Source organism: Bemisia tabaci, chromosome 7 (genome assembly GCF_918797505.1).
Source record: "Bemisia tabaci chromosome 7, PGI_BMITA_v3".
NCBI classification, from domain to species: domain Eukaryota; kingdom Metazoa; phylum Arthropoda; class Insecta; order Hemiptera; family Aleyrodidae; genus Bemisia; species Bemisia tabaci.
The window spans coordinates 2307472-2335177 of NC_092799.1; the positions used below are offsets into that span (position 1 = coordinate 2307472).

A 27706-nucleotide genomic window follows, 5' to 3' on the forward strand; every position below is an offset into this window, starting at 1 on the left:
ATTTATTTTCGGTTTTCAGTGTACTGTCCGTTTTTAATTGATTAGAGTGGGTATGTTTTCAAAACCATTCATTTCTTGAAGTTATTCCATGTACAACAATGCTTACTTGCCAAGTCACATTTTTATGTTCTTTGATGGTTTCTTGCACAAAGGAGTCAACCTCTCAAAATGGCAGCAGAAAAGCTAACATTAACTGATGCCTAATCCAACGTCGACGCCTTAGATGAGCTTACGTTACCTGATAAACAACTGTGTATCAAAGCTCAGCCATGCTCTGTCATTTATCAAGCTAACTTTGATACCAACTTCAAAGACCGGAATGGGTCCATCAATTGGTGGTACATTGAAGAAGGCACCGTTCACACCAGTTTGGGAAGCTTCACATTCCTGCTGCTTGATTACTGTTAATCTGTTTAATTGAATGGATGATAAATGATATTTTATGATTTTTAGAAAAATCTTGCTTTTCCAAGATAATATTGAGAAAAATGAGAGAAAATCATAAGTTTTTAGCAGGAAATGAATGATATCAAGAGCTACCGATATCATGCTTAAATCGGGGCTCTGAAAAAATGATATGACTCTTTTACTCTTACCTAAATCATTACAGGGCTATGGCAGGATCAGAAACATCTTATCCGAAAAGTTAGTTCCATGCAAGTGTTTTCTACTTAAAGCAGATATTTTGAAAATTGGCAGAGGCGCCTATTTTAGAATAAAATCAGAAATTCATGTGTTCCTTTGATGGAAGGTCATTTGAACCTTGATTTCAAGTTTAAAGATTTCAAACTATCCGAGGAATCCATCGCAGATCGGCCTTTAAATGTAAATGTATCAATTTTTGAACCTTTATAGGATGTGCTCTGTAAACAGTCAATAGGTTTTTTCATTGAAATTTAATAGACACTGGTTTTGGTCGTTTTAAAAATTCAGAGCTTTGCCATGTTGTGAATTTAAAGTTGTCAATCTACCAATCCTGTAAAATATCTATTTGTAATGCTGCAGAAGGAACTGTTGGAAGTTGGCTCGGAACATGCGGTCATGCTGTGCATGTGGCGATGTTGCTCTTGAGCCATCCGAGGGCCAACCGAAGTTCAATGAGCAGCCGAACCGGGTGGAAATCTATGAAGAGACTGTTGAAGTATTAGCTCCTGAAGTGAACAAGCTGCTTAATTTCATGTATTTTCAGGTGAGCATTCTAAATTTGTCAGTTTTTGACATTCGGTAGGTAATTGAAGTGGTGTATTTTAGGTGAAAACTTGCATCTCGTTCTCTACCAATGTGTCTAAGAAGTGTAACCAATCTTGTCGGGCCAAAAAAACATGCAAGAAAAAAGGGATATTTGAATGCTTCAAACCACAATTTCCACTGATTGCCACAATGCTAGAACTTAGTCTATGTTACCCACCTGACACCTGTAGTCTTTAGTTATATAATTAAAAGACAAATAACTAAACGAAAGTATATCAATCACACTGATGAAATGATTAAATTAATTATCTTTGTCTTTAATATTAAAAATTTTGATGAAAATATTTACTTAATCTACTAAAATTACTGCTTTTTAGTTCCGTGAATAAACTGGTGATGGTGCCTATATTGCACAACTATGATATCTTTTATTTATTTAGTATGAATTGGTACAATTGAAGCAATAAAAATTGTTATAGTACATGCAAAATACCGGTCACCGTGCCTGAAATTACTTGGTGCGTTTAGCAAGAAAACGGTCTTGGCTGTGGACTTGTCAAAGGTCTTAGTCTCTCTGATATTTATTTAGTTTTTCAGTCTATTGAACTTCCATCTTATTTTTGCTAATATTCATTGGAAAATTTCATTTTTTCTAGAATATATATGCCATAGGTTTAGATATCAATTGTTTAAACAATGAAAAATTCTCGCTTGCCAAATGACTACTACTTTTTTGAACTATTGCCCTGAGGAAAGTTTCACGCTTTCAGAGAGGAAACTAGAACTTGAGAGGCGCATTTTTGCTGATTTTAGGAGAAACTTTGCTTCAAGTCTCCAGCCACGATTATCTGAGAAAAAAACTGTGATGCTCATTGAAAAGAGCGTAGAATTAACTGCTGGAAAACATATCAATAGTTCCTAAACTTGATTTAATTCTGTGAAACAGCAGTTTATTAGCTCCGCCCTTAAATTGTTATTTTGTTGACCATCTCCTCTAAAATCAAGGAAAATAGAAGAAAAAACCTGAAAATGTGGCCCAAACTGTGTAACATGGTTGTAAAATAGTGCTGGGCCCACACTGTGTGTGTGTGTGTGGGGGGGGGGGGGGGGGGGGGGCCAAAAAGTTCAAACATTTTCAATCAGAGCCAACAATTTTGAGCTGTAATGAGGATCAGTACAAAACTGATGAGGGAGAGTGTTCAGCTCAGGCAGTGTGCATTGGAATATTAAGGTGAGGTCACGTCGAGAGATCTATAATTTTGTGTCTTTTTATACCTCATCAGTAGATCACACTCGTCAGTGAACCCAACTGAATACCTTGCTAAATCCCTGACCGCATCAAAGCACAAGTTTGAGGTACAAGTTTTGTACTGCAAGACGGTAAGTTTCATACTAGTACTCATTAGAGCTCGCAAGTTTTGATTCTGACTGAAAATTTTTTAACTTTTGGGCTTTTGATCTCACTGACTACTGTGATATACTGATGAAGTATAAAAACACCCAAAATTATAGATATCTCGACATTTCCTCACCTTAATATTCCAATGTAAACTGCCTGAGTTGAACTCTCTCCCCCATCAGCTTTGTACTGATCCTCATTAGAGCTCAAAACTGTTGGCTCTGATTGAAAATGTTTGAACTTTTTGGCTCCCCCCCCCCCCCTCCTTATAGTGTTGACTTAGCACTATTTTACCACATTGTTACACAGTTTGAGTCTCGGTTTTCGGTTTTTCTTTCTTTTTTTCTTGATTTTAAAGGAGATTGTCGACAAAATCACAATTTAAGGGCCGAGCTCATAAACTGCTGTTTCACAGAATTAAATCAAGTTTAGAAACTATTGACATATGTTTTCTGGAAGTAAATTTTATGCTCTTTTCAATGAGCATAAGTTTTTTTCTCAGATAATCGTGGCTGGAGATTTGAAGCAAAGTTTATCCTAAAATCAGCAAAAATGCCCCTTTCTTCAGCTAATTTTTGAAGAAAGCGTTAATTTTACGACCAAAAAAGTAAGCTAGAAAAAACAGAGGAGGGTGATTTCGTTAGGAAATTTAAGGTTTTTTCTGCTGGTTTTTTTTGTTTTTGTTGTGGGATGAAGCGTTGAGGGGATATTTGCAAAAATCTAATCGTGGGTTTTCTCAATTTTGAAAAATTCAAAATGGCAGCGTCCTGAGCACCAGACAATTTTCCTGAAGTTTATATGGGCATTTTTGGATTTCTTTAGCACCTAGGAAACGAAAAAAATTGGTTTGGTTCGAAGGATAGAGCCCATGTTAAGCGGTGTTGTTCCTCAATTTATGTACTTCTATCAAACTGTACATGACATCTAGAAAAGTCCTATTTTCTACTTACAAAATCATGTTTTACGCTCCATGCGCATTTCAGCAGCTTCTGTGGTCACAATCATCAGTTGATTGTCAACGTTGATGGTGGCCGCAGGAGGGTAGTTACTACAGCGCACACTGATCATGAAAAACGTGGGTGAAAGAGATTTCTAAGTTCGGTGCTTATTTTAATCACATAACTTCTACTGTCAAGGAATAAATCAATTTAGTGAATCTCTAACTCCAATTATTTCTCTCACAGCGAAGAGCCATTGAAACATTTTGTGCCGAAGTAAAAAGGCTGAGCCATGCTGAAAAGAGGAAGGATTTTGCGTCGGAAGCCTACTTGCTCACCCTAGGAAAATGTATCAATATGTTTGCAGTGCTAGATGAAGTGAAAAACATGAAATCAAGTATGAAAAATGATGATTGTACCTATTGCCGGTAAGTTTATGTCTGTAAAGTAATAAAAGATTTCTCCATTTTGAAGATTTCTCCTGTGTACCTGAATGAAGATTATTTTTAAAAAATGCGTGGTGTACAAAAGTAATATTGCAAAAGTCTCTACAAGAGCTGTCCAAAAATAAATATTTAAGTCTTTCATGTTTTAATTGGAGTTTTTTAGGACTGGGGAAAGAAAAGAAGAGACAAAAGTCACATCAGTCTGAATGCATCAATCATCAGTTTGGCTCATTGGTTAGCATGTAAATATCTGTTGAATGGTGCAATTTTTGGATGTGACATTTGTCTCTTCTTTTCTTTCTCTAGCTCTGTGTCTTTCAGCTATCTAGCATATCTTCAACTGTAAAGGAATTTTACCCAAATGAGTCAGGAAAATTCCTTTTCTAAACTCTGTGGCAACCCTGTGTCGCATCTGGAGAGTTAAGCCCCTTGTCCTTGACATCAAACAGTTTTCTCCCTTCCTTCTGATTCATATCAAACATTCGTTGTAGCTCAGAAGTATCGTGACAAGTCTCCACACCATTGCTTCTTCTTTCAGTGCCGCCCAGTTCTTGAAAGTTACGGCAGATTAACACACTCTGTAGGAGTTGCAGAATTTATCCATGTTTCTCGCTTCACAGAACAAAATTCGAGACACGACGAAAGAGATTTTGGAAAAAGTAATCGGTTACGAAGAGCTTCTGTCCGATGTTGTCAATCTGTGTGTGCACATGTTTGAAACAACAACGCACCTGACACTTATCGAAAAGCACATGCTGGTTAAAGTGAGTATCATGTCATCCCATCTTTGCGATTTGTTCGACCTTCGAAAGTGATTGGTTTTGACATTTCTTTCAAGGCCTTGAAAGTGCTTGAATTCCTCTCTATTGATGAGAGTCAGCAGTTAATTTAAAGAAATGAAGAAACCTTTTTTTTATGTTTCATTGATTGTTGGAAAACATCTTGTTCACAAACAAAATCGCTGTCTTTTTGAAACCAAAATCCAAAATTGCGGACTCAAGCTCTTATCACAGGGAAATTATTGTGTTTTGGAAAAAATTTGGGAAAAAAGTGAACTGTTGTTCCAGTCATAAGCCAGTTAAGACTCTGCAGGTCTCAAAATTGAGATCTTAACACTACTCTCAGAAAAGTGTTTTTTAAAAATTTTTGCTGCCACTTTGATTTTAAATTTTCATTCTTTTAGATTTTAAACTAAAGTTTTGAATTCAAGAAATGGAGCTGAAGTTTTGGCGATTTGTGAACTTTCAATAAGATTTTGTATTTTGGCCATGTGTCTCATTGGCAGTCCTTCTTCGGCGCTGTTCTTGATTTTATAGCAAGACAGCTCCAAGTTACTCAGTATTTTTTTCTCAGGTTTCACAATATTTCGCCTTTGATAAAAAAAAAGAAATTAAGTTTTCAAACCATCCAAGTCTTCAGTTGTGATCAGATCTGTGCAAAGGAACCTTGTCTTCTGGGAAAAAATTTTCCTTAACTTTTTTCCAACGTTTAAACCACGCTTTTCTACAACCCAAGAATTTTTTTATGGAACTTCAGGACTAACATTTCCTTCAATTCTGGAAACTAGAAGTAAAACTATAAATGTACTGTGTTTTGTTGAGCATTGGATTAATGAATGAAATGAATGAAAATGTAAGTGAACTAATTATAAATGGACTATGCTACAATGACCTGACAGAGGTTGCCTGTAAATTTAATGAAAGTTTTGCCAACATAAGAGAAAAATGCCCAAAAACTGGAAGTGTAGCACAGACAAATAGTACTTTTAACTTCAAGTCTCCTAGTAAGGAGAAAATAGAGGAAATAATTAAAGCCCTAAATAGAAAAACAGCGATGGGTTTGGATGGGACTCCAAATAAGGTCCTTCTCAGTAACATGGATGTTCTATTCAACCCCATTGTCCAAAGCTGTAATCAAATGGTTGACTCCACAAAATTTTCTGGCAGCTTAAAGTTGCGAAGATCATACCGATACATAAGAAAGGTTCCAAAAGAGATATTGACAATTATAGACCAATAGCTATTCTTCCATTCCTCTCCAAAATTTTCGAAAAAGTACTGTATGATCAAATTCATAATTACTTTGAGAACAACAATTTGTTTTCCAAATTTCAGTTCAGCTTCAGGAAATCTAAAAGCACCAGCGATGCAGTCTTGTCTTTAATTGATTATGTAAGGGACATGCCTCGAATGTGAGAGACATTCTATCAGCCCAAAAGAAAGTTTTGCTAAAAATAGCAAAAAAAGATAGATTTGAGTCATGTGGAAGGCTGTTCCCTGAACTCCGAGTTATGAAAGTCTCTGCTCGTTTCATTTTTATCTCAATCAAGGAAGCGATAAAAATGGCATATATCAGTAAGGAGAGAAGCAAAAATGACCATCAAATGGAAACAAGAAACATTTTAGTGAGAACTGCGAGAAATGTTGACAGGGGCTGGGACTGGGATAGCTTTGAGTTTAGGGCTGTCAGATTTTTCAACAAGTTACCCAAAGAGTTGAAAGAAATCTTTCTCAAATCTGAGTCGCCAAATTTGTTGATTAAGGTATTAAAAGAACACTTTTTACAAAACCCTCTCTACACCTTGCAAGAGTTTTTAAATTTGTAAGATCACTCTTTTTTGTAATTTTTTCTAATGTGACTTGTATTGAACCTTTCTGTTCAGGCTAATGTTTTAATCTTTACAAATAAAAAATAAAAGATTTTAAGGTCAAACTTGGGTCAAAATGTCCAGATTTTCTTCCTCTTTGAATTAGCAAAAAGTTATGGGAAATTTTCTCCACGGAAGAAAGGTCCTTTCTCACACATTCGGTCACGATTACATGAAAATACTGTCAGTAAAAACATCGTTTTGTCTTTGCAGGTCATGGGCTTTGCTTTGTTTTTGATGGACAACAACCTCTACAATATCAACAAACTTGACCAAAAGAAGAAACTAAATCTCAGTAAAATCGACAGAATTCTTAAGGTATTATTTTGTCAAATTTTATCACTGTGTCTCATTTTCTTCACTGACTTCGCACACTTTTCGACAAAGCAGTCAATGATTCCAAGTTGTTAATTGCTCCAGTGTTTTCCATATCCCTTCCTCCAACTCCCAGTTCTTTCGGTATAATACCTTAACCCTGTATGGCATTAATCAATTTTTGATCTTTGGTTCTATTATCTAGTTTTTCCAAAGTTTCTGTTTTGGTTTTATGTAATAATTATGAAAGGACGAATCCTGTGGTGACTATAAAAACGAAATAAAATGAAATAAAAATTAGATAATTCAAGCTGACATCCTGCCATAGTACTGTACAAAAATCTGTTCGTTTAAAATCCATCAAATTTAAGGATGTCCCCCATGTCCTCACAGGGATTTGGCAGGGACTGGAACCAAATTGGGTAAACCGCAAAAACTGGAAAATCAAACTTTTACCATACCCACTTGAATTTTGGTTTTTCTATCCTTCATGAACTCAATTCATGGTGAATATTTGTATCAATCTTTAATATTCTAATCTTATGTCTATCATTGTCTAAATCAATTTTCCATGTCTGATGTCTTTTTCTCTTTCCTTTTTCAAAATCTAGAGGTTGTCCCTATCTTGGGTGACATGCAAATAGCATCATTCACCTATATCAAGCGCTCGAAGCATTTTGACCCCGGAAAATGGCCTTTATCGAGCTCTACTACGATCAGTCTCCAAGCTGATCTGATGGTGCACTTGCTGCAAATACGAGAAGATTACATCAAGTACATCTTTGAGCTTGCTATCTACAGTAACGAGGTACCTCCTCTCCCTCCTACAAATCCCTCCGCCATGTTTATTGTTATTTTTATTTTTTATACCACTGTTTTAGAAATAACAAGTGTGAATGAACAGTATCCAGAAATTAAAGCGAGAAGTATTGTTACAAGTTTTTAACATGGAGCATTCTCATAAGAAATTGAATTTCCATTGAAATCTAGTGTATCCAGCATGTCACAGGGTGTCTAGCATCAGGGAAAATCGGAAAAATCGGACGTTTTATCAGGAATTTTTCTCACGCGAATCTCCTCCTCCGAGAAAGTATGACTGCTTTTTGCCCACCATGCCAGGATTCGAGAAAAGTCAGGAATTTTCAAAATGAAAAAATCAGGAATTTTTTATATAATATCTGAAAAATATCAGGATTTTTCAAAATTAAAAAATATTAGACACCCTGATGTTATCTTTTTTCATTATTTGCCAGTATCAACCATTTATCTTTAAACATTTTTTCATCTGAAAATAACTGTTCAATTTTTTCTTTTTTCGATAATTTCAAAGTCAACACAACATTCAAAGAAATGAGAACGGATAAGGAAAACAAGGAAACAGCCGATTTAGCCTTGCGTGGTTTACAATTGCTGTCCGAATGGAGTAGTGCTGTCACAGAGCTTTACTCGTGGAAGCTGTTGCACTCGACGGATCATCATCAAATTGAAGAATGCCCACAAGAAGCTGAAGAATATGAAAGAGTAAGTACGTCACCATTCTTGGAATGTCCTCTTAAAGTCATAGCATTTTTCTTATGTTATTCATTTAACTTTCCCCTCACTGAGAAAATTAAGTGAAGGCCTGCGCCTTTGTGCCAAACTTTGATTGGAAAGTGCCAGGTTTTCAGCCTTTAAAGCTAAGAAAAGTGGCACTGTGGATAATGTGTATTTTTCAGAATTCTAAATTAGTACTGTTGTCTCGTTAGTTTAATGTATTTCCTAATGCAGACAGCTCTTTAGACTCTATTTTTATTCAAGTATTTCTTTAAATCTTTGTAAATTTCTCTTCATTGTTTTTAACCTTTACTTTCCTTTGCCCAGGCAACTTAATACAACCACAAGGAAGAGGACAAATTTGCGCTAATCGACGTTATTGCAATGATCAAAGGCCTGAAATTTGGCGATGGAAACCTTCTTTACCGAAGCCATCAGGCGCAATGTTTATGCCGAACTCCAGGACTTAGTGCAAGTAATTCTCAGAGAGCTTCTCTAAAAAGCCTTAAAGAACAAGAGAGACCTAATCAGAAGGTACATTATCTTTTCCTTTCCTCCCTTTAAATTTCTTCAATTCCTATCTTTAAAGTATTATTTTTTAGCGTGACGAGTTTTTGATAAGTCAGGTGCAACATGGAAATGGCAAAGCATTCCGTTGCAGAACTTTGAAACTCTTTCCGCAGGTCATAACATCTAATTACTTTCAATTCCAAGAGATTTGGTACAAAAAAAAAGAGAGAAAAAGTTATTTCTGTGATCTAAATCTGTATACTTGTATACTTATAATAGATTTTGTTACATGCACCACAAAAATCTTCCAATCATTGAAAGCTCTTGGCTCTAGTCAGTTTTTGTTTATTTTTTGCATTTATTTTCTCAATGGAATTTTGGCAATTTTAAGCTAAGAGATTCAATTTTTATAAAGCACAAATGAACTTTTTTATTTTAGAATGAATCATTCGTAAGAAAATAATCGCCACCTCCCTTCTTCCAAAACAATTCTTGTGATTCAACCTCAATGCATTTAGACAGGATTTTAATTTTCAAATTTAACTTTGATCAGGGCTTATTATGAGGTTGATGTTACCTAATTTATGTTCTTTTCATTTTTACATTGCGTTTGTCGTCAATTTTTTCTTTCTTTGGCTCCTATCGTTAATTGATGCAGTTCCAGCAACAACTGAAATCGGTTTAAAAGAAGTTTCAGCTCGTCTCAGATAAAAATGCTGTTTTTAAGCCCTAGTAAGTGTTCTATCTATCCCAAAAACATCATAGGGTGTCTAGTAACAAGGAAATCCAGGAATGAGAATGACCCGGGGAAAAACTGGGAATTGAGGATCTGAACCGGGAAGAAATGATGAATTATGTCCCCTCCGTGAGCTCATTAAGTCTTTAAAAAATCGGCGAAAAACCCAGGAATTAGGAAGTTGGAAATAACAAGACACCCTGCATCAGTGCTGATTTTGTTGCTCAAATGTTGGAGAATTTCAATTTTTTTATTGTTAAAATTTTGGGGGAATAGTTGATGTTTTCAATGTGGTCAGTAAAACTGGGCTCAAGTCTGGAAATCTGAGTCCACACAGAATGAAAGAAGGACATTTTTGTCCGGAGCGTGATCTAATACTATTTCTGTCCATGCATCATATGACTGTTTCTTTTCAAAATCCAAAAAATAATTTTTTACTTTTTTGTTCAGTTTTGTATTGAATCGTCAATGCCGTGGATTTTGACTGATCACATTCTATGTACAAAAGAGCCTTCGATGACGGAGTATATAGAAAATGCTCCCTTCCTCATTTAATTTCTTCTCATATTCATCCATTTTTCTGAAATCATCACTGTGATTACTATTAGTAAAATTTGTAACGAAATAACTTTCTAAGTGTAATGAAAGTGTTTCCACGTTTCCGTTTTTTTACTTTTTTCGAAATTGTAACCAACGAGTTCTGCAATATTTGCAGTAAAATTGTATACAGCACTAGTTCTTTTATCTTGAGAGTTTGAGGAAAGTTGTAAGTTGTCAAATTAAATGCTTACCCCAGTTGACGTTGCGGTGTCACTTTTTTTCTGAGGGAAGGCAAGCAGAAAGGATTTATCGAAAACCTAATTATTATTTCATGCTACGTGCTTTGCATCTATCATTCAAGGAATGTTTGAACTCAGAAGCATCAATCTATCTTTAAACAAGGTGGAGAAATGGTGCTGGACCCACACCATTTTGCGGGGAAACAAAGCCAAGAAATACCAAAAATTAAAATTATGCTTTGTTTCCCCGCGAAATGGTGTGGACCCAGCACCATTTCTCCACCTTGTTATATACAGTTTTGGGCCGCTTCTTAGTGTTTAATTTTTTCATCTATCTTTAAATGAAGTCCATGGTACTGTCACTAATTCGTGACAAGATATATTCATCGCAATTGTTTGAAAATTGAAAATAGCGATTCCCAGCTTATTTTAAAGCTAGATTTGTAGATTTTTTTCATGAACATTCCTCAGAGATTAGTTGCCTTCCGCACGACACGGACAGGAATGTATCCCAATTGTGTTTTTTCAGTATTTTTTATTGACATCCTATTTTTTCACAGGAATACCATTGCATGAATTTGTCTGAAATTTCCAGTGACCTTTCTTTACACTCGAGAGAGGAGACACTAAAATTTTCAGACACATTTGTGGGAAAATTTTCAGTTCATAGAAATCTAAAATGTTCGTAGAAGATATGTTCCCCAGGGCTGTAGCTCTTCGATTGATCTAAAGACAACTTTTTGGTTTTGCCAACATAAAACTTGTAATGGCTTAAATTTGAAGTTAAATCTGCAAGGGTAGCAGTCCAAAAACTCTATTTTTTATGTTTGCAAGAATTTCATAGGAAGTAGGGTCGATTCTAAATTATAATTCATTATTGCTTTGTGAATTAATTTTTGTATCTCTCCTTTTCAGGTACGTCTTATACCCGTTAGATCTCTACAATGACAGTGCCTATTATGCCCTGACTCTCTTTCGCAAACAATTTTTATACGATGAAGTTGAGGCAGGAATCAATCTGTGCTTCGATCAGTTTGTGTATAAACTTAGTGAGCAAATACTTGCTCATTATAATTGCACAAATAATATCTCGCAGCAAGGTATTATTTGTTTATTAGCAGGTTCATTTTTTTTTTTTATTTCCCCGCTTCTGTATTTTACATTTTTCTTTTTCATTTTCCTGATTGTTTTTTTCGATAAAGTTTCCTATATAAGCTAATCCTCTGTTGAGGCTTGGTAACTAATTGGCTATGTATTGACGATGCATAGTTAATTTCTTGTCGTGAAACTTTTTAAATCCAATATTTTTCTCCCTGTAAAATTTTAACCTGTTTAAGCTAGCGAGTTTTAATTACAGAATATAATAAATTCTTTCTTTCCTTTCAATAATTTTTTTATTCGTTTATTTACCAATTTTTTAAACTAATAATTCGCTATTTTATCACCATATAACATCAGGGTGCGGCTTATTTCAGTCATGTAGGAAAATTGACAAGGTCCGAGTGGCAATCGGTTTTATCCATGGAAATATTAGGCTGTATAAAATTTGAGCCAATTTGAAGCTTTTTTAGATGATTCTCAAAGGGATCAAAACTACGAGCAAAATTACATTGGTTTGAATGGGCGGAAAAAGGCCTGATCTGTGAAAATGCGTTTTTTGGATCTAAAATTCGCTGAAATGAAGTAAACCTGACCAGCTCTTGAAAAGCATCTAGGGGCCCATTCGAAACGAGAAAATCACACTTTTTACCCAAGGGTGAAGGTAGGGGGGATCACTCGAGTGCAAGATAAAATATATACATCAATTTTGTTCCAGGCTCGAGAATAGTATGGGAGGCAACATTGTAAAGGGCCAAGTATAGTTCTCAAGGGCTAAAACAACCATTATACATTATTTCTCATCAAGTCGTGGAGATACATTTGCCTCTTCAACTTTGGAACACTTATTTTGAGTTCAATCAGAAAGTCTCAAAAGCGATCACTTAACTGCGGGCGCGGCGCCTCAAAACCGGCTACACTGTGACCCCCCTGTCCCAACTCATGGGTCAAAAGTGTGATTTTCTCGTTTTGAATGGGCCTCTAGATGCCTCTCCAAGAGGTAGTCAGATCTTCTTCATTTAAGCGCATTTTAGATCCAAAAAACGCATTTTCGCAAATCAGACGTTTTTCCGTCCATTCAAACCAATCTAATTTTGCCTGCAATTTTGATCCCTTTGAGCATCCTCTAAAAAAGCTTCATATTGGCTCAAATTGTATACAGCCTATTATTTTCATAGTTAGAACCGATTCCCACCCAGACCTCGTCGAATTTCCTACATGATGGAAATAAGCAACACCCTAATGTAACATCATGCAAGTGGTATTTTTGAAAAATAATTTTTACTGTTGTAAGCGCCAAATCAAAACTTTTTTTATTTATTAATTTTTTTTTTACTTTGTGTGCCTGACAAATTCTTATCTTAGAAGAAAAGAAAAATAAATTGTAGGTATGATTGTTTTGTAAAATATCAAATTTTGTGTATACATTTCTTGGATCTTTTTTCTAATGTTGAATGTGTGTATCTCTTTTTCAGTATTTTGTTAGATAAACGTTTTCGGGTTGAGTGTGTGGCTATGGGAACCTACCTGCTGGCATATCCTTGCGCAAACCGGTACGAAACACTGTTGAAGCAGCACCACGTGCCATAGCCATTGTTGGGAAGATTGATCGATCTCAACAAAGAAATCACGCAATGCATCAACGCTGACATGCAGAAATCTCTTGAGCTTGCCATTTGTAAATTTGAAGGTAAAGACATAACAGGCATTGTTGTAAGTGTTCAAAATTTTAAATTCTATAAAATAAGGGAGGGAAAAGCAAATCTTTATTAACAGCAGTCGATGTGTAATTATTTGCTCAGTGTATTATCTGTCCTGCTCGACAAAATCTCTGCATTTTCAATCAAAGAATTAAGAAATGTGTCTCAGACAGCAGGCAAGAATGTAGTTTTCCAATCTTGAATCGGAATGAATCCATTCATGTTTTTATCAGCCTGTTAATTCAATCAATACATGCTACAGACAATGAAGTTCAAGAATTCTTGGAAGATATTGCGATCCTTGAGAAACAATTGATTCCAGAGACAGTCAGCCTCAGTGGTGTAGTGGTCAAGGCACTTCGCTGCCAACACTAAGGTCCCGGGTTCAATCCCCAGAGGTGACCAAATATCAGTCATTGTGACTGTGGATGACTATGACACTCCGATACCCTAACCCTTGGAGGTAACAGGGAGTGGGAGGGACATAGTCAGCCAGTAGGTAATCCGTCTGCACTGTTCGACTGGGTTGTGAAAAAATCGGTGATCACTCGTAGTGTGCGCAACTGCCAGCGCCACCTATCAGTAGAGATTGCAACAACACAGCCCAACACGGTGTAGGCATGGCCATGCTCCAAATATTCATGCTCTGCAGCGTCTGCCACAGTCTTTGAGAAGACCTATCGTTGGCAATCAGACGGCCGCTGAGCCTTGCAGGAATATAGAGGTTACTTAATGCGTCAAGAGTACAAAGTTAAGGAGCATGGTCCAATTGGAAAAACCGTTTCAAGAGCTTTTAATTGGCATCAGAACAGTTCAGATCGAATACACCGCTCCAAAAATGCAGGCAATTGAAGGGGATAACATCAATTATTTTACTCAAACTTTAAAGCTCAATAAAAGTTCAACTAATGGACAAAAAAATTTAAAAAATCAACTATTTGGAATCAGCTCAATAAGTAGAGTGAGTGTATCAATTTTCATCGAATTCGGAAGAGGTCGGGTCAGATTTACATTTGATTTGACATGAAATGACCCTATATCTCTTTGATGAGCCCTTCCGAACACACCGTGAATATAAAATTATTCAATGCTGACCTAACACATACATTTTAAAATATTGCAAAAATTTAACACAGAAGATGGAGCTGGGTTGCTAGAAAATACAAAAAAATTAAGTATTCTGCCGTAAGATTATTTGAGAGTTGCAAAATTTCCCTAGCTAAAACATAAATTTTGGAGGAAAGATATGCATTATTTTCCTAGAGATGTTCAAATATTTTGATTAAATTGCTAACTAAATTGTCTACAAAAATATTCTCAATTATTCCAGTACCTATAGTCATTTTTTATTGAAGGAAATAAGGCGACAACAATTTTCTCCCTGATGTTTGTTCGTATTTTTTTTTTTTTTTTTTTTTTTTTTTTACAGAAAGCTTTGATTGATCACAATCCCTAAAATCTAAAATTTCAGAACTAAAAGGCAAAATTTCTGACTTTCATCAAAGGAACGTGTGAAAACATGAGAAACCAATGGCATTTTTCAGTTAAAGGAAAAAGATTAAATGTTCTGCCACAGAATTCCCCGACTTCCCAGCTATCAGTGACTTTTTGTCCTTACTTGTCACCCTGTAGATTCGAGGCTTTGTCGTGGCAGAGAAGATATTAGGATGGTGCATAAGCAATTTGAACTATTGTCTGAAGCAGTATGTAGAAGAATGGAAAATTGGAGATTTGTAGAAAAACATTTATTTTTAAAATTGGTAATTGATAGCCTTGAGAATGATTATCTTATTCGGAGACAACTGCAGATTTGTATTTTGTGTAGCATTAAAGGAATTTTTCTGACTTTGCCTGGGTTTTGCTCCACAATTCTTATCTCCAAAGTTATAAGTAGACTTCACGCCAAATTTTTCACTGAGCAGAGCCAGTAGAAGGACGCACCAGTCCCTCAAACCAAATTCTTGGAAAAACACGAATCTATTTTCTTACACTTTTTCGATTGTTATCATATCACTCTTTTGAGAGGTGACGAGGACGTATTTTTTGGGACACACCACCATATTTTGCCTTTAAAATTTTATGATGTCTAGTGAAATGTGAGGGGTATTTTGGTCCATTGTTGCCATTTTTGGCCGGTATTTAGGAGATTCTTTCAAATTTTCTCATGTAAAACTTGACTTAACCTACTAATAGTCTGCATTCTTGAAAAGATGTGCTGTAATATTCTCCTCTGTTGCATGATTATCGAACAAGAGTGACGAGAAAAAATCGTCAAAAAGGACAAAAAAATGAAAAGTTAAATGAGCCCTTTAGCCGAACTCTACCACAAATCAGTCAAAATGAAAGCACTAAATGATATAACTTTTCCGCCTGTAAGTAAAGAATATTTTTTTCCCAGGAGGATCAGTCGAGCAAGCGATTCAAATCCTAGAATTGTACGCGAACATCGTTTCCCCAAGGTAGGGTACGTATCTTTGTCATATTCCCTTTTATTGTTAAGTGAAGATGAACACTAAAAACTATCCGCAGATGAAGTGTGGAAATGTCATTGTTCAACTATTGAACATGACCAACTGGCCCCTTGAACAGCACACAAGGAAACAGTTTCAGTTGCCTCTCAAAGAAATAACGGCTGTTGTGCACATGAAGTAGGATGTTTCTTATTTTTTTTCCTCTTTTAAAATCAAGTGGATGACACCCCCTCCCCCTTCCCCCAAGTGATGCTTCAGGGGTGATGTAACCCAAAACAATTTTTGAGCGAATCATTGTAAGTGGTGAAGTAGAGACCTTGCAATAACCAACAGGGAAATTTAAAAATTGAGAAATCACATTTTTCCCCCAATGAAATGTTGCTACAGCTTTGAAATTGTTTCTACTTAATCAAATAATTTTTTTAGGAACTTAAGATGAAAAAACATATTTTATCCAATCACCTCCAAAACGCTACTCCCTATCTCCTTTCCGAAGGCAAAACGGTGAGTTTTCAGCTACGTATCATTTTTCCGAAGTTGAGGATTGATTTTTCTTTTTCTTAATACACAGCCATCTTATACTTCCTCCAATGTTTCTCAGTTTTGCTTAGTCAGCATATGAAACATATTCTAGAAAGAAATCAATCTCCAAGATGTGTTGGAAGAAAATGATTACTAAGAAGGGATATTGAATCAGTAAATTATTTATCTTCAAGTTTAAAACTGGGAACCCCTTTTTTTACTAAACTAATTGATAAAATCACTTCCGATAATGGGTCAATGATTTATCATTTTTCTGAGGCAGAAAACCTACTGACTAAAAGAGGACAACCAGCGTTTCCTGGTGCCAAGTGCCAAAAGTGGGTTTTAAACTTAGAGACAGTAGCACTGGTAATGTCTTCTCTCCATTTGTTGCTCAAGAAAGCAGAAGCAGCCTTAAATTTCGTAAATTAGCATCCGCTAAGATCAGAACATACTGTCCATGTATCATTGACAAGATGCTACGAATTTTCTATTAATCGCATCTGCTCGTTCTCCGTAGGATTATTGAATTAATTACAGGATTATTACAGGGGAATTTATAGATTGACAAGACTGAAAAGTGGTTCCACCTCTAGAACATCATATATGATGAATGAGTAAGTAATTGAAAGAAACTCATATTTCCAATCACATGGTGTATTTTGCAGTTTTTTTGGCACAAAGGGATGCGCTTCAGTGGAAAGGCAGTAACTATAGAAAAGCATGAAGGGAGAAATGACGTTGACACAACTTGAGACGGAATGCATAGTCACTCCTCCAAAATGTTCTCTCTCAAGGAAGTACTCAATTTGTGGTTGACTTTGGAATCGAGGATTTCTTATAAAAGAAAGGTTGTAAAAAATGCTTGAACTGTACATCCTTAAATTCTGATGAAGAAGAGGATACTTCTGGGTTGTCATCATTAACAATCATCTGATAGTAACTAGTGTCCTAAGCAAGTAAATAATTAGTTGAAAGGTTATGTTATTTCAAGTAGATTATTTTCCAATTGCCTCCAACTTGGTGAAGAACATGAAAGTGTACTAGTCGTTCACTGCAGGGAAAATAGGCAGTATTAGGAAGTTGTTTCTGGTTGTCCAAAGTGCTTTTATTGTTTCAAATTATTTATGAAGATTCATCTGTTGATCAACTATTGGATTCCGTCTTTCAGACATTCCAATGCGTAGGAGGAGGAGTGGCCGGGGCTGTTGGCATGTAGGACCGGGACCGCCCCTCGAAATAATTGCTCCACAACCTCCACTGCAACCTCAACCTCAACCGCAACCTGAACAACCTCCACTGAAACCAGCACCTGCATCGATTCCTCCACAGGAGCCCCGATGTCTGGGTAAGACATCTTATTGATATTATTGTGGAAATTACTCACAGTATTGATGTTCCCCATTCCTGAGGGGGAAGCAAGGGTTAGGAATTAAAATTTGCACCGTAGATAACACATTTCGTATCTTAAAGTTGATTTAGACTTGGTCGGAACAGTGGAACTGTTGCAGGAACAAGTTGATGAAGAAAAATGTTACAACGATGAATGAAACCTTCAATGTAAATGCTAAGTAAATATAAATGGTATGTGAATCCAAAGTAAATGTAGAAAGAAAAAATTTGGATACTAGAGGCTTCTGACGTTGAAAGATTTGCTTACAGTTAAAACATTTTTGTTCATCACCTCTTTCCTGCAACTATCAGGGTCAGTTCTCTCAGTTGGCCGAGGCTCATGGTCAATAAGGTGAAATAGTAGAACAAACTTGAACGCAAAACCGCTTAACTTCTCCCAGAAGTTTAGGAGTGGTAGTTTCTAAAAAATTAAAGAAGGGGCAGATTTTAAATAGAAGAGACTTCCATAAGTAAGTATTTTTTTGCTGAAACTTCTAAACTACTGTATAAAATTAAAATCTGTAAAAAACCGCCTATTGGTCATGATGTCAGTTTTTTAACAAGCTATAGTATTTTAAATTTTGTTGAGTAGAATAGCAGAAAAGTTGTTTTTTTTTTTGTGAACCCACCTCACCTCCAAACGGGTTTAAAATTTCATGTTGGTACATCGGCGCAGCAACTACTCGGTGTCAACATATCAGCAGCCTGATTGTTGAAATTTTGTGTTTGTCGGATCGACATAGATGACTTGAATCAAAAGGCGGAGCTTGATTGGTCGGCTATGTCTTATCGCTGCTTTGTCGTGCCTATGTCGGATTGAATTCACGATAAGCTAAACGGCACCTCCTAAGTTTCCGGCAGTATGTCGTCCGTTCCACCTGACTAAGGCACTATAAAGCAGCGATAAGACATAGCCGACCAATCACGCTCCACCTTTTAACCTATGTCATCTATGTCGAGCTGACAAACACAAAATTTCAACGATCAGGCTGCAGACAGCCACAATTTTTACCTAAAAGTTCCTTTTTGATAAGATCACCAAAGATGCACCTTAAGGTGATTCGATGGACGCCATATTTTGTGTCAGAACGGCATGGCATGCGATATATCACATCAATTGGTTCCATTATTTCAGCTACTCGTCATTTTTCTCCAATTTTGAGATCGCAATTCTGTTGTCAGGAGACTAAAGCAGTCACTTACCAATTTCAACTAAGAAATTCAACGTAATAAAGGCGTGGTTTTCTCTCTGAAAAAACCTGAATTTCTTAGTTGAAATTGGTAAGTGACTGCTTTAGTCTCCTGACAACAGAATTGCGATCTCAAAATTGGAGAAAAATGACGAGTAGCTGAAATAATGGAACCAATTGATGTGATATATCGCATGCCGTTCTGACACAAAATATGGCGTCCATCGAATCACCTTAATGTGGACACCAGCATGGTATTAGTTGTATTTCAGCTACTTTTTGTGAAATTGCTTCACAAGCGTTCCAGGGGGCTTTCCTATCGGATCATGGAGTTACCCATAAATCTTGTTCATCCATAAGGAGTTGTATGCTGAGGGGATAAGGAAGCTTGTCCAACATTACATTTTGTCTCGCGCCTTGTTTAAATTTCGGACGCACTGGTAGCGTGAAATTTTGGACCCAAGTGGTCCGGAGGTGAGTCCACAAAAACAACGTTTCTGGCATTCTACTGAACCAAATTTTAAAGGAAAAATAATACCTTGCAAGAAAGGTGATATTATGACCAATGAACAGTTTTTTTTCAGACCTTTATTTCATGCAGTAGTTAAGAAGTCATGGCAAAAAGATACTTTTATTTGGAACGACCCTCGTACATAAGTAAAGTTGCAATGGTTACAGTCGAAAAAAAATTACAAGTGGAATAGGATGTAAACTTCATATTCCTAATTTCATATTTTGGAATGTAGTAGGTCCAGTTCATAGCGTTTCGAAAAAAAATTTCAGTTAAAGAGGTTGGCAATTTGTCAACGTTTATGATGTACTTGTGGGGAGGTAAGAAAATACTCAATACATCTAGACTATCCATAGTACAAAGGCTGCCATAACTTGGCTTAGAACCTCATTTTCTCTCCCTCTCTTGATATTGTTTGAGAAGCAAGACAATGATACAGGTTGAGGGGTGTTTAAGAAAGACAGTTCGATGTCTACTGTTTTGATTGGTGGCATTTTCCATTGTGAATTATCACGAAGAGCAATCATAGTTGGCGACAGGAGAAGAACTTTGATTATTCGGGTACCCTCCTCATCGTCGCCGTTAGGGAATGATGCACGTTTATTTTCTAAAAGGGAAAAGAGAGTGTCTTTAATTTATTCTCTCGTAAGAGGAACAGTAGGATCAACATTCCTCTGTCAGAGAATTAACACTATTTAGCAATTGCAAGGATAACATTTTAATTATGAAACTACAAGGAGTTTTGCCAGACCATTACTTCAAGAGGAAAATTGAAGCGAAGTTTCTTTATGTGAGTTCAATGAAGCAGGACATTTTGGTGTGTAAGCTCCTCCATCTTGCGGCATTTTTGTCGAGGAACCTTTGAGCATTTTCAGAGGGGGTTAAATATTAGCCTCCCTCAGGTGCTTTCAGAGGAGTAAGAAATTACTCTGTTCTTTAAGGAAACCGAAAATAAGGTTATATTTGACCTTCAAAATAAATATACATGGGAGGAAAAAAAAATAAATGAAGCAGTAGATTTGCAGCTGACATTTAAGTTCAATCTTTTGCACGGTCTCCTAAGTCATTGTCATTGGACTGTGTCCAATTGACCTTGTCCAATGTCTTTTGGAAGGAGAAAGAAAAACAAGAAAAATTGTAATTTTAAGAAGGTGTTGGTTCCAGAATTAGGTTTAGCAATTGAGATGAAGAATTTTTACTTCCAACAAATCCGTTATCTAAGTTTTTGAACTTGCTATCAAAATTGATCAGTATTTTGGGAATCTTGCCCCTTTTTGTTTTTCATCTAATCAAATTTTATCTGAGAAAAGTTGTTCAAAGTAGCGGAAAATCAATTTTTTTTTCAAAGTTGGTCCAGGAAGAGCTGAGTGTGTTTCGGCAATCCTTTTTCACGAGTGTACACTCTCTACCTAATGAGGTTATGTTGTTGAACAGGATTGCTGTTTTTAGGGGTTGCTGTAATTCTTTTAGTAAAGGTTCCTTCTTTTAATTATACTATTGAAAATTTGTGTTGCAGGAAAAATAACAATCAGTTCCGAAGAGGAGCCGCCGTCCACAGACACATCGAGAACTGGTAAGTAAAAGTATCTACAACATCGGAACTTGGCAACCATAAAAATACAGATTTTATCACAATTTTAACGGATGGATAAAGGAAAGAAGGGCACAGTAATTAATTTCAAGGTGTGTTTGTTTTGATCCAAATTGTTGATGGGTTGCAGAAACACAGAATTTTCAGAGGACAATAGACCAATTATAAGTCTCTGGCAGCGTATCTGCTAGATGAACCAAGCTCACATTGGTTGTATCAAAAAGAGAAAAAAGTCGGCACATCGGTCCTAAGAAACCAAGCCACAAGAAGGAATATAATTTTCTAAGTGTATTTTTAGGGCTGATCTCAAAAATGACGTTAGTTTTCGGCAATCCTTTTTCATGAGTGTACACTCCCCACCAAATGCGGTTGTATTGTTAAACAGGATTACAGTTTGAATCTTTCCGACTGGCGACTTGGACGGTCAACTGTTGGAATTCGGCGGTTAACCCCAAATCTCCACCAAGGCGGTGCATGTTCCGGGATCAAGCACGTCAACGTTTTCATATAAACAACAAAGATGGCAGTGCATTTTGCGCGGGTGTTTTGAAAGTACGGATTGCAGTCCAAATCCACAATCAAAACGGACTTAAAGCAGCAACGTATTTAATTAACTTTTAAATATGTTTATCATCAAGTTAATATCAATTCCTGATAGTCGTGTGAAGGACTTTTTCTCCAGTTAAGAAAAAAGCTGCAGTGTCGTCGTTTATTATTGCATTCTAAGAGAGAAAAAACAGCAGCCAGAAGAATGAGCCTTTAGTAACCGTCCTTAGCATCCATTTCTTCTTTTCAAAGATTTTCTGTCATCATTACTTATCAGAGATGCAAAATGAAATTTAATATTACATGAAAGTTCACTGATTTCTCAGGAGCAGTGTGTGCTGCCCGCAAACTTCTCTCCAAATAAAATTTACAGTTTGACTCTCATTATGTTAAATATATTGAGATTTTACTGATTCTAGGCATTTTTTGGCCTACTGACTTCTATTGCAGAAGTTCCACAAAATTTGATGAAATTTTATCTTATATGAAATTGCATGCAATTTTGCACCTCTGTTCATTATGGAGCCCATTCAGCATGCAATCAAAACTTAGGCTGCTTTAAAAATAAAATATTGCTAGCAGGAAAGGGGAGGGAGAATTTCTCCTGAATCAAGTCGGACCTCTATGAGGAACATATTTTCCTAAATTAAAATTTATCAAAGGGAGAAGTTGTATTAAAATTTCCATCTTTCAATCGCCATGAATAATATTGGTTGAATATTGCCGTGTTTACTAGGTACTCTTCATCGGAGCTGATCATTGTTTTCTCGTAATTGAAATTGATAGAGATTGTGTTTCAGAAGGTGAAAATTCTCCCTAATCAGGCAAATAGGGATTGTCCCCACCCCCCTTATTCTGTGAGAGTACTAAACATTTTTTGGGACAATTTTGCTCAATTTCGAGGCTTCATACTGATTCTCAGCAGCCCCTAACCCCCTCCGTGCAAGCCTAAAACCTCTCCTGTCAGATTCCCCGGGTCCAGCTTAAATAGCACAGCTGCATTTAATCATTTAATCTAATTTTTTAAATCTACATTTAGTCATACATAATGAAGACTTTAGCCTTCAATGCTTGTCTTTTACACATTTGTAAACATTTGTGTTTTTTTTTTTTTTGGTAACTGTCTTCTAAACACTTACGTCATCGTATGGTGGATTTTCCATCAGTCTAGATACTCAGACTCATCACTGATCAGTTTCTCTGGAATATCTAGCATAAATGGTTTAAGTGTAGGTAACACTTTGTAGGTCTTCTAGATAGAGTAGTTGGTGGCTAGAAAAATTATTCTCACTAATATCAACTTCCGTCAGGAGTCAGTCTTCTGCATAGATTAGAGGTCTGAGATCTTTACAAATCGAGTATTATGTAAGATTTCTTGAGAAAATGTATTCTAAGTTGAGCCTAATTTGCTGCTGGCATGAAAAGAAGCATTTACACTTTAGGTATTGGCTGTGGTATGAGAGGCTGTGCAACCAGAATCAAATTATTTTTTTGAGATAAATTCCTTACCTCTGAACTAGAAAAGCCATTGATTCAGCTTTGTTTTGACACCAACCTAAATAAAACGATCAGCTCAACAGGCAGTGTGCATCAGAAAAATTTGTGCATTATTTGCTTTGGGTCTGGAAAATACTGAAGTAATGGTTTATTCTGCTGAGATCAAAGGAATTTATTTGATGTTCAATGCCTTATGCATCTACTTACACACAATTGCAAGAGGCTGGTGTTACCTTTGACGCATCAATGAAGAGGTATCACAATTTATATCAAAGTTAAAAGTTACAAAATCAAGCAGCGCTACTATATTTAAATTTCTTGAGAGTACTAGATTTTCATACCAAGTAATCAGAAGTGTCCGGAGGCTTTTAAGTAAAGGTGAGAGCATATTAAGGCTAATACTGAACAACTGAAACGATTTAAATTGAATTACTTTGGAATTAATATAATATAATCGATCAGCACTGGACGCTTGGGCGTGCGGAATGATGATAATTGTGTAAATAAATATGGCGGCGCCCGGCGGTCTGTCACAACGTTGAGATTGCCGAACTCCCAAAAACGCACTGCCTCGGTGGAGATTCAGGGTTATCCGTCGAATTCCACCGGTTGACCACCTAAAATGCCAGTCAGCAAAACCTGTTACTGTTTTTAGGGGTTACTGTAATTCTTTCAGTAAAGGTTCCTTATTTTAATTATACTATTTAAAATTTGTGTTGCAGGAGAAATAACAATCAGTTCCGAAGAGGAGCCGCCATCCACAGACACATCTAGAACTGGGAAGTGAAAGTATCTACAACATCGGAACTTGGCAACCATAAAAATACAGGTTTTATCACAATTTTATCGGATGGATAAAGAAAAGGAGGGCACAGTAATTAATTTCAAGGTGTGTTTGTTTTGATCCAAATTGTTGATGGGTTGCGGAAACACAGAATTTTCAGAGGACAGTAGAGTCATTCCATGTCAATTCAACCAAAAAAATTGGAAAATGGCACCCATCGTCTCGGATTTTTTTTAAAAAAATTTTTTACTTAATCCATAGATCAATCTAAGAGAAAGTACACATTTTTAACTCCATCTGTCTAATACTTTTTGAGAAAAAAATTATTGAAGTTTTATCGCCTTTCATAAAAATGCACTCTCCAGATCTCAAAAACGGCAGTACTTTGCCATTGAAAAAGCTTCATCATTTTTTAGTTTTTAAGATATTAAGCTAAAATTTGGCATACTGGTCCATAATAGTATGTATTTGAAGAGAAAAATCCCTGCTTAAACCTAACATACCCTGGAGCACAAAACGAGTTGAATATACCCCTTTTTTGCCCTGATATTTGGCTGTAATACCTTGATCCCTTAAAATGAGCATAACCATGTAGGGTGTCGACAAGTTCGGAAATAGTACTGATTTTTTAAGGGCGGTCTGGAAGTACTGAAAAAGTACGGAAATCCCGTATAAAGGTCCAGAATTTTTTAATATTTTGTCATTTTTGTCGCAATTTCAAATTTTTCGAATTTTGTCAAATGGAGGTACTGAAAAAGAACAGAATTTTTCTGTTGGGGGAGGTATTGCATTTCTTGAGAATTTACTGAAAAAGCACTGTAAAAGTACTTATTTTTGACCAGCTTGTTTTAGTAGACACCCTGCCATGTGAGCTATTTTAATTTTTCTTTTCTTTTTTTTTTTTTGGTGAAAATCATCGTTAGGTCGTATCGCCCTCTGAAGCAAAAAATGCATGAAAAAGCTAAAAAAAGCAACTTTTTGCTGCTGTTCCCCACAAATCCTTTTGAAGCTTAGCATCTCCTCTGAAATTTGCCTGAATTCTTTCCGTTTCCACTAATTTCTCTTTAGGAATCCTTGGCTTTTCTTACCATCCACACTTGATCACTCATCGTAGCAAACAATGCATGAAAAAGTTGAAAAAACTATGTTTTTGTGGTACATCTCCACTAGGGTGGTTCTTATTTTTCGACTTTTCGAAAATCAAATGTCTGACCCCCCATAAAGTTGTCTTTTGGTGTAAAATGAAGGTACGAAAAATTTCAGCTGGATCGAATCATCCTAAGTGATGCTGCCGGGGCCGACAAGTCTCCAAGCGGGAACTTCAAAGGGACAATCTCGTTTTCCCGTCATTTCGCGAATTTTTTTCCCCCCTTTAAAATGTAGGTACAGCTTTTTGTACGTTTGACTTGAAATTCGAATTCTATGTGAAAAAGTAGTGCAGTATTGATAGGATGAATATATGTGAACAACAACCAGAAGCCCGCAGCAACATCAATTCAACAAGAAAACAGCGAATATTAGATGGGATTTTGCCCCCCCCCCCCCCCAACTGAGAAACCGCTCCCATGCTCATATTGAATATTTTCTCTGAGCTGTAGGTCATCATAAGCTTTCATTTCAAACTCGGTTTGATGGTTGAATCGACGGCCCAGAAAGCAGACCATTTTTAGAGAGCTTCATGGAGAATTTGAGAAATTTTCGGTTCCGATGGGTAATTTCAGGTCTCCGAAATTTACTTTGTTGCTAAAATCTGTGGTTTCAGTGTTTGAGTACTTAAAATAACCGTATCGAGAAACTTAGGCATTATAATTATCGAGGAAAATTTTTTTTGAGATATAACGGGACTTACCATCGGATAGTTGCCCTTTTTCGCCCTAAAAAACCTTTAAGTCAGTTTTATTTTCCAGGAGATCGACAGAAAGTTTTTCTTCTTGGCTTAAATGACTCGGTAGACACTCTACTTCATGAATCTGAATCGTTTTTGCTTTTGATTTATCAACAAATTTTAACCCAGTCAGGCAAACCGTGTTGGGAGAATCTTACGAAAAATCGGCGGAATCTCACGATGAGACTCCTTTGAGAGGTGGAAAAGGGCATTTTAAAGTTGGTAAGGGAAAGAGTGTTACTTTTCTTGTAAAGCACCCTAAAAAGTGAGTTACCTCAAAAAATTTCAAAGCTGTATCTACATTTTAAAGGGGGGAAAAAAATTCTCGAAATGACAGGAAAACGAGATTGTCCCTTTGAAGTTCCCGCTTGGAGACTTGTCGGCCCCGGCAGCATCACTTAGGATGATTCGATCCAGCTGAAATTTTTCGTACCTTCATTTTACACCAAAAGACAACTTTATGGGGGGTCAGACATTTGATTTTCGAAAAGTCGAAAAATAAGAACCACCCTAGTGGAGATGTACCACAGAAACATAGTTTTTTCTACTTTTTCATGCATTGTTTGCTACGATGAGTGATCAAGTGTGGATGGTAAGAAAAGCCAAGGATTCCTACAGCGAAATTAGTGGAAACAGAAAGAATTCAGGCGAATTTCGGAGGAGATGTTAAGCTTCAAAAGGATTGGGCCTGTTGCAAACTTTTGCTAGAGCAAAAATAAGAGTTGTTTCTTATAGATAATGCCTCAAAAATCACGATGAGCGCATCGGCAAAGTCTGAAATGCACTCATAACTTCACAATCTGCGTAAGAAATTTGCGTTTTTTTAAGCTTCCCGCTTCAAAAACGATACTACGGCATAGGTGAACATTTTGTTAGAGGAGTCGCTCCATCGTCGGCGATATTCATCATGGCCGACGCTTGCACGCAGTTCCGCGCGTAATTCAAGGAGAGTTCAAGGTCAATCAATTCGGGCGTGGAAAATATGAACGTTAACACACCGATTGTTATCTGGTCTAATCCAGTTCAGGTGTTATCTCGTCCCATCAAACGTGTTTTGGCGGATTGGCGTCGGCTATGATGATTATTGCCGACAATGGAACAACTCCTCTTACAAAATGTTCACCTGCGCCGTAGTATCGTTTTTGAAGCGGGAAGCTCAAAAAACCGCAAATTTCTTACGCAGTTTGTGAAGTTATGAGTGCATTTCAGAGTTTGCCGATGCGCTCATCTTGATTTTTGAGGCATTATCTATAAGAAACAACTCTTAGTTTTGCTCTAGCAAAAGTTTGCAACAGGCCCTTTGTGGGGAACAGCAGCAAAAAGTTGCTTTTTTTTAGCTTTTTCATGCATTTTTTGCTTTAGTGGGCGATTTGACAGCGAAAAAGTGAAAGACCCAGGATTTTTATTTCAGATACTGTTAGAGCACATCCTAACGATGATTTTCACAAAAAAAAAAATAAATTAAAGTATGTTTTTGGCTCACATGGTTATGCTCATTTTAAGGGATCAAGGTACTGCAGCCAAAAATCAGGGCAAAAAAGGGGTATATTCAACTCGTTTTGTGCTTCAGGGTATGTTAGGTTTAAGCGGGGATTTTTCCCTTCGAATACATACTATCATGGACCAGTGTGCCAAATTTCAGCTTAAAATTTTAAAAACTAAAAAAATTATGAGGCTTTTTTGATGGCAAAGTACTGCCGTTTTTGAAATCTGGAGAGTGCATTTTTACGAAAGGCGATGAAACTTCAATAATTTTTTTCTCAAATAGTATTCGACAGATGGAGCTAAAAATTCGTACTTTCTCTTAAGTTGATCTATAGATTAAGTAAACAAAATATAAGAAAAATCCGAGTCGGTGGGTGCCTTTTTCCTATTATTTTGGTTGAATTGACATGGAATATAAGTCTCTGATAGCTTATCTGCTAGATGAACCAAGCTCATATTGGTTGTATCAAAAAGAGAAAAATGTCGTCACATCGACCTAAGGAAACCAAGCCACAAGAATGAACGTAATTTTCTAGGTGT

The 27706-nt window shown here is 36.5% G+C and overlaps 1 protein-coding gene across 1 annotated transcript; it reads left to right on the forward strand.

The window, feature by feature from the left end:
- The first annotated feature begins 996 nt into the window (after positions 1 to 996).
- Positions 997 to 23792, forward strand: LOC109039946 (cytoplasmic FMR1-interacting protein). The gene is given in 13 exon segments (XM_072302494.1): positions 997 to 1077; positions 1079 to 1189; positions 3775 to 3956; positions 4513 to 4738; positions 6835 to 6939; positions 7548 to 7744; positions 8267 to 8457; positions 8797 to 9003; positions 11410 to 11594; positions 13068 to 13282; positions 15691 to 15756; positions 17457 to 17633; positions 23735 to 23792. Coding segments are annotated over 6 exon segments (738 nt in total). The 3' UTR covers positions 7581 to 7744; positions 8267 to 8457; positions 8797 to 9003; positions 11410 to 11594; positions 13068 to 13282; positions 15691 to 15756; positions 17457 to 17633; positions 23735 to 23792.
- Positions 23793 to 27706: the final 3914 nt, after the last annotated feature.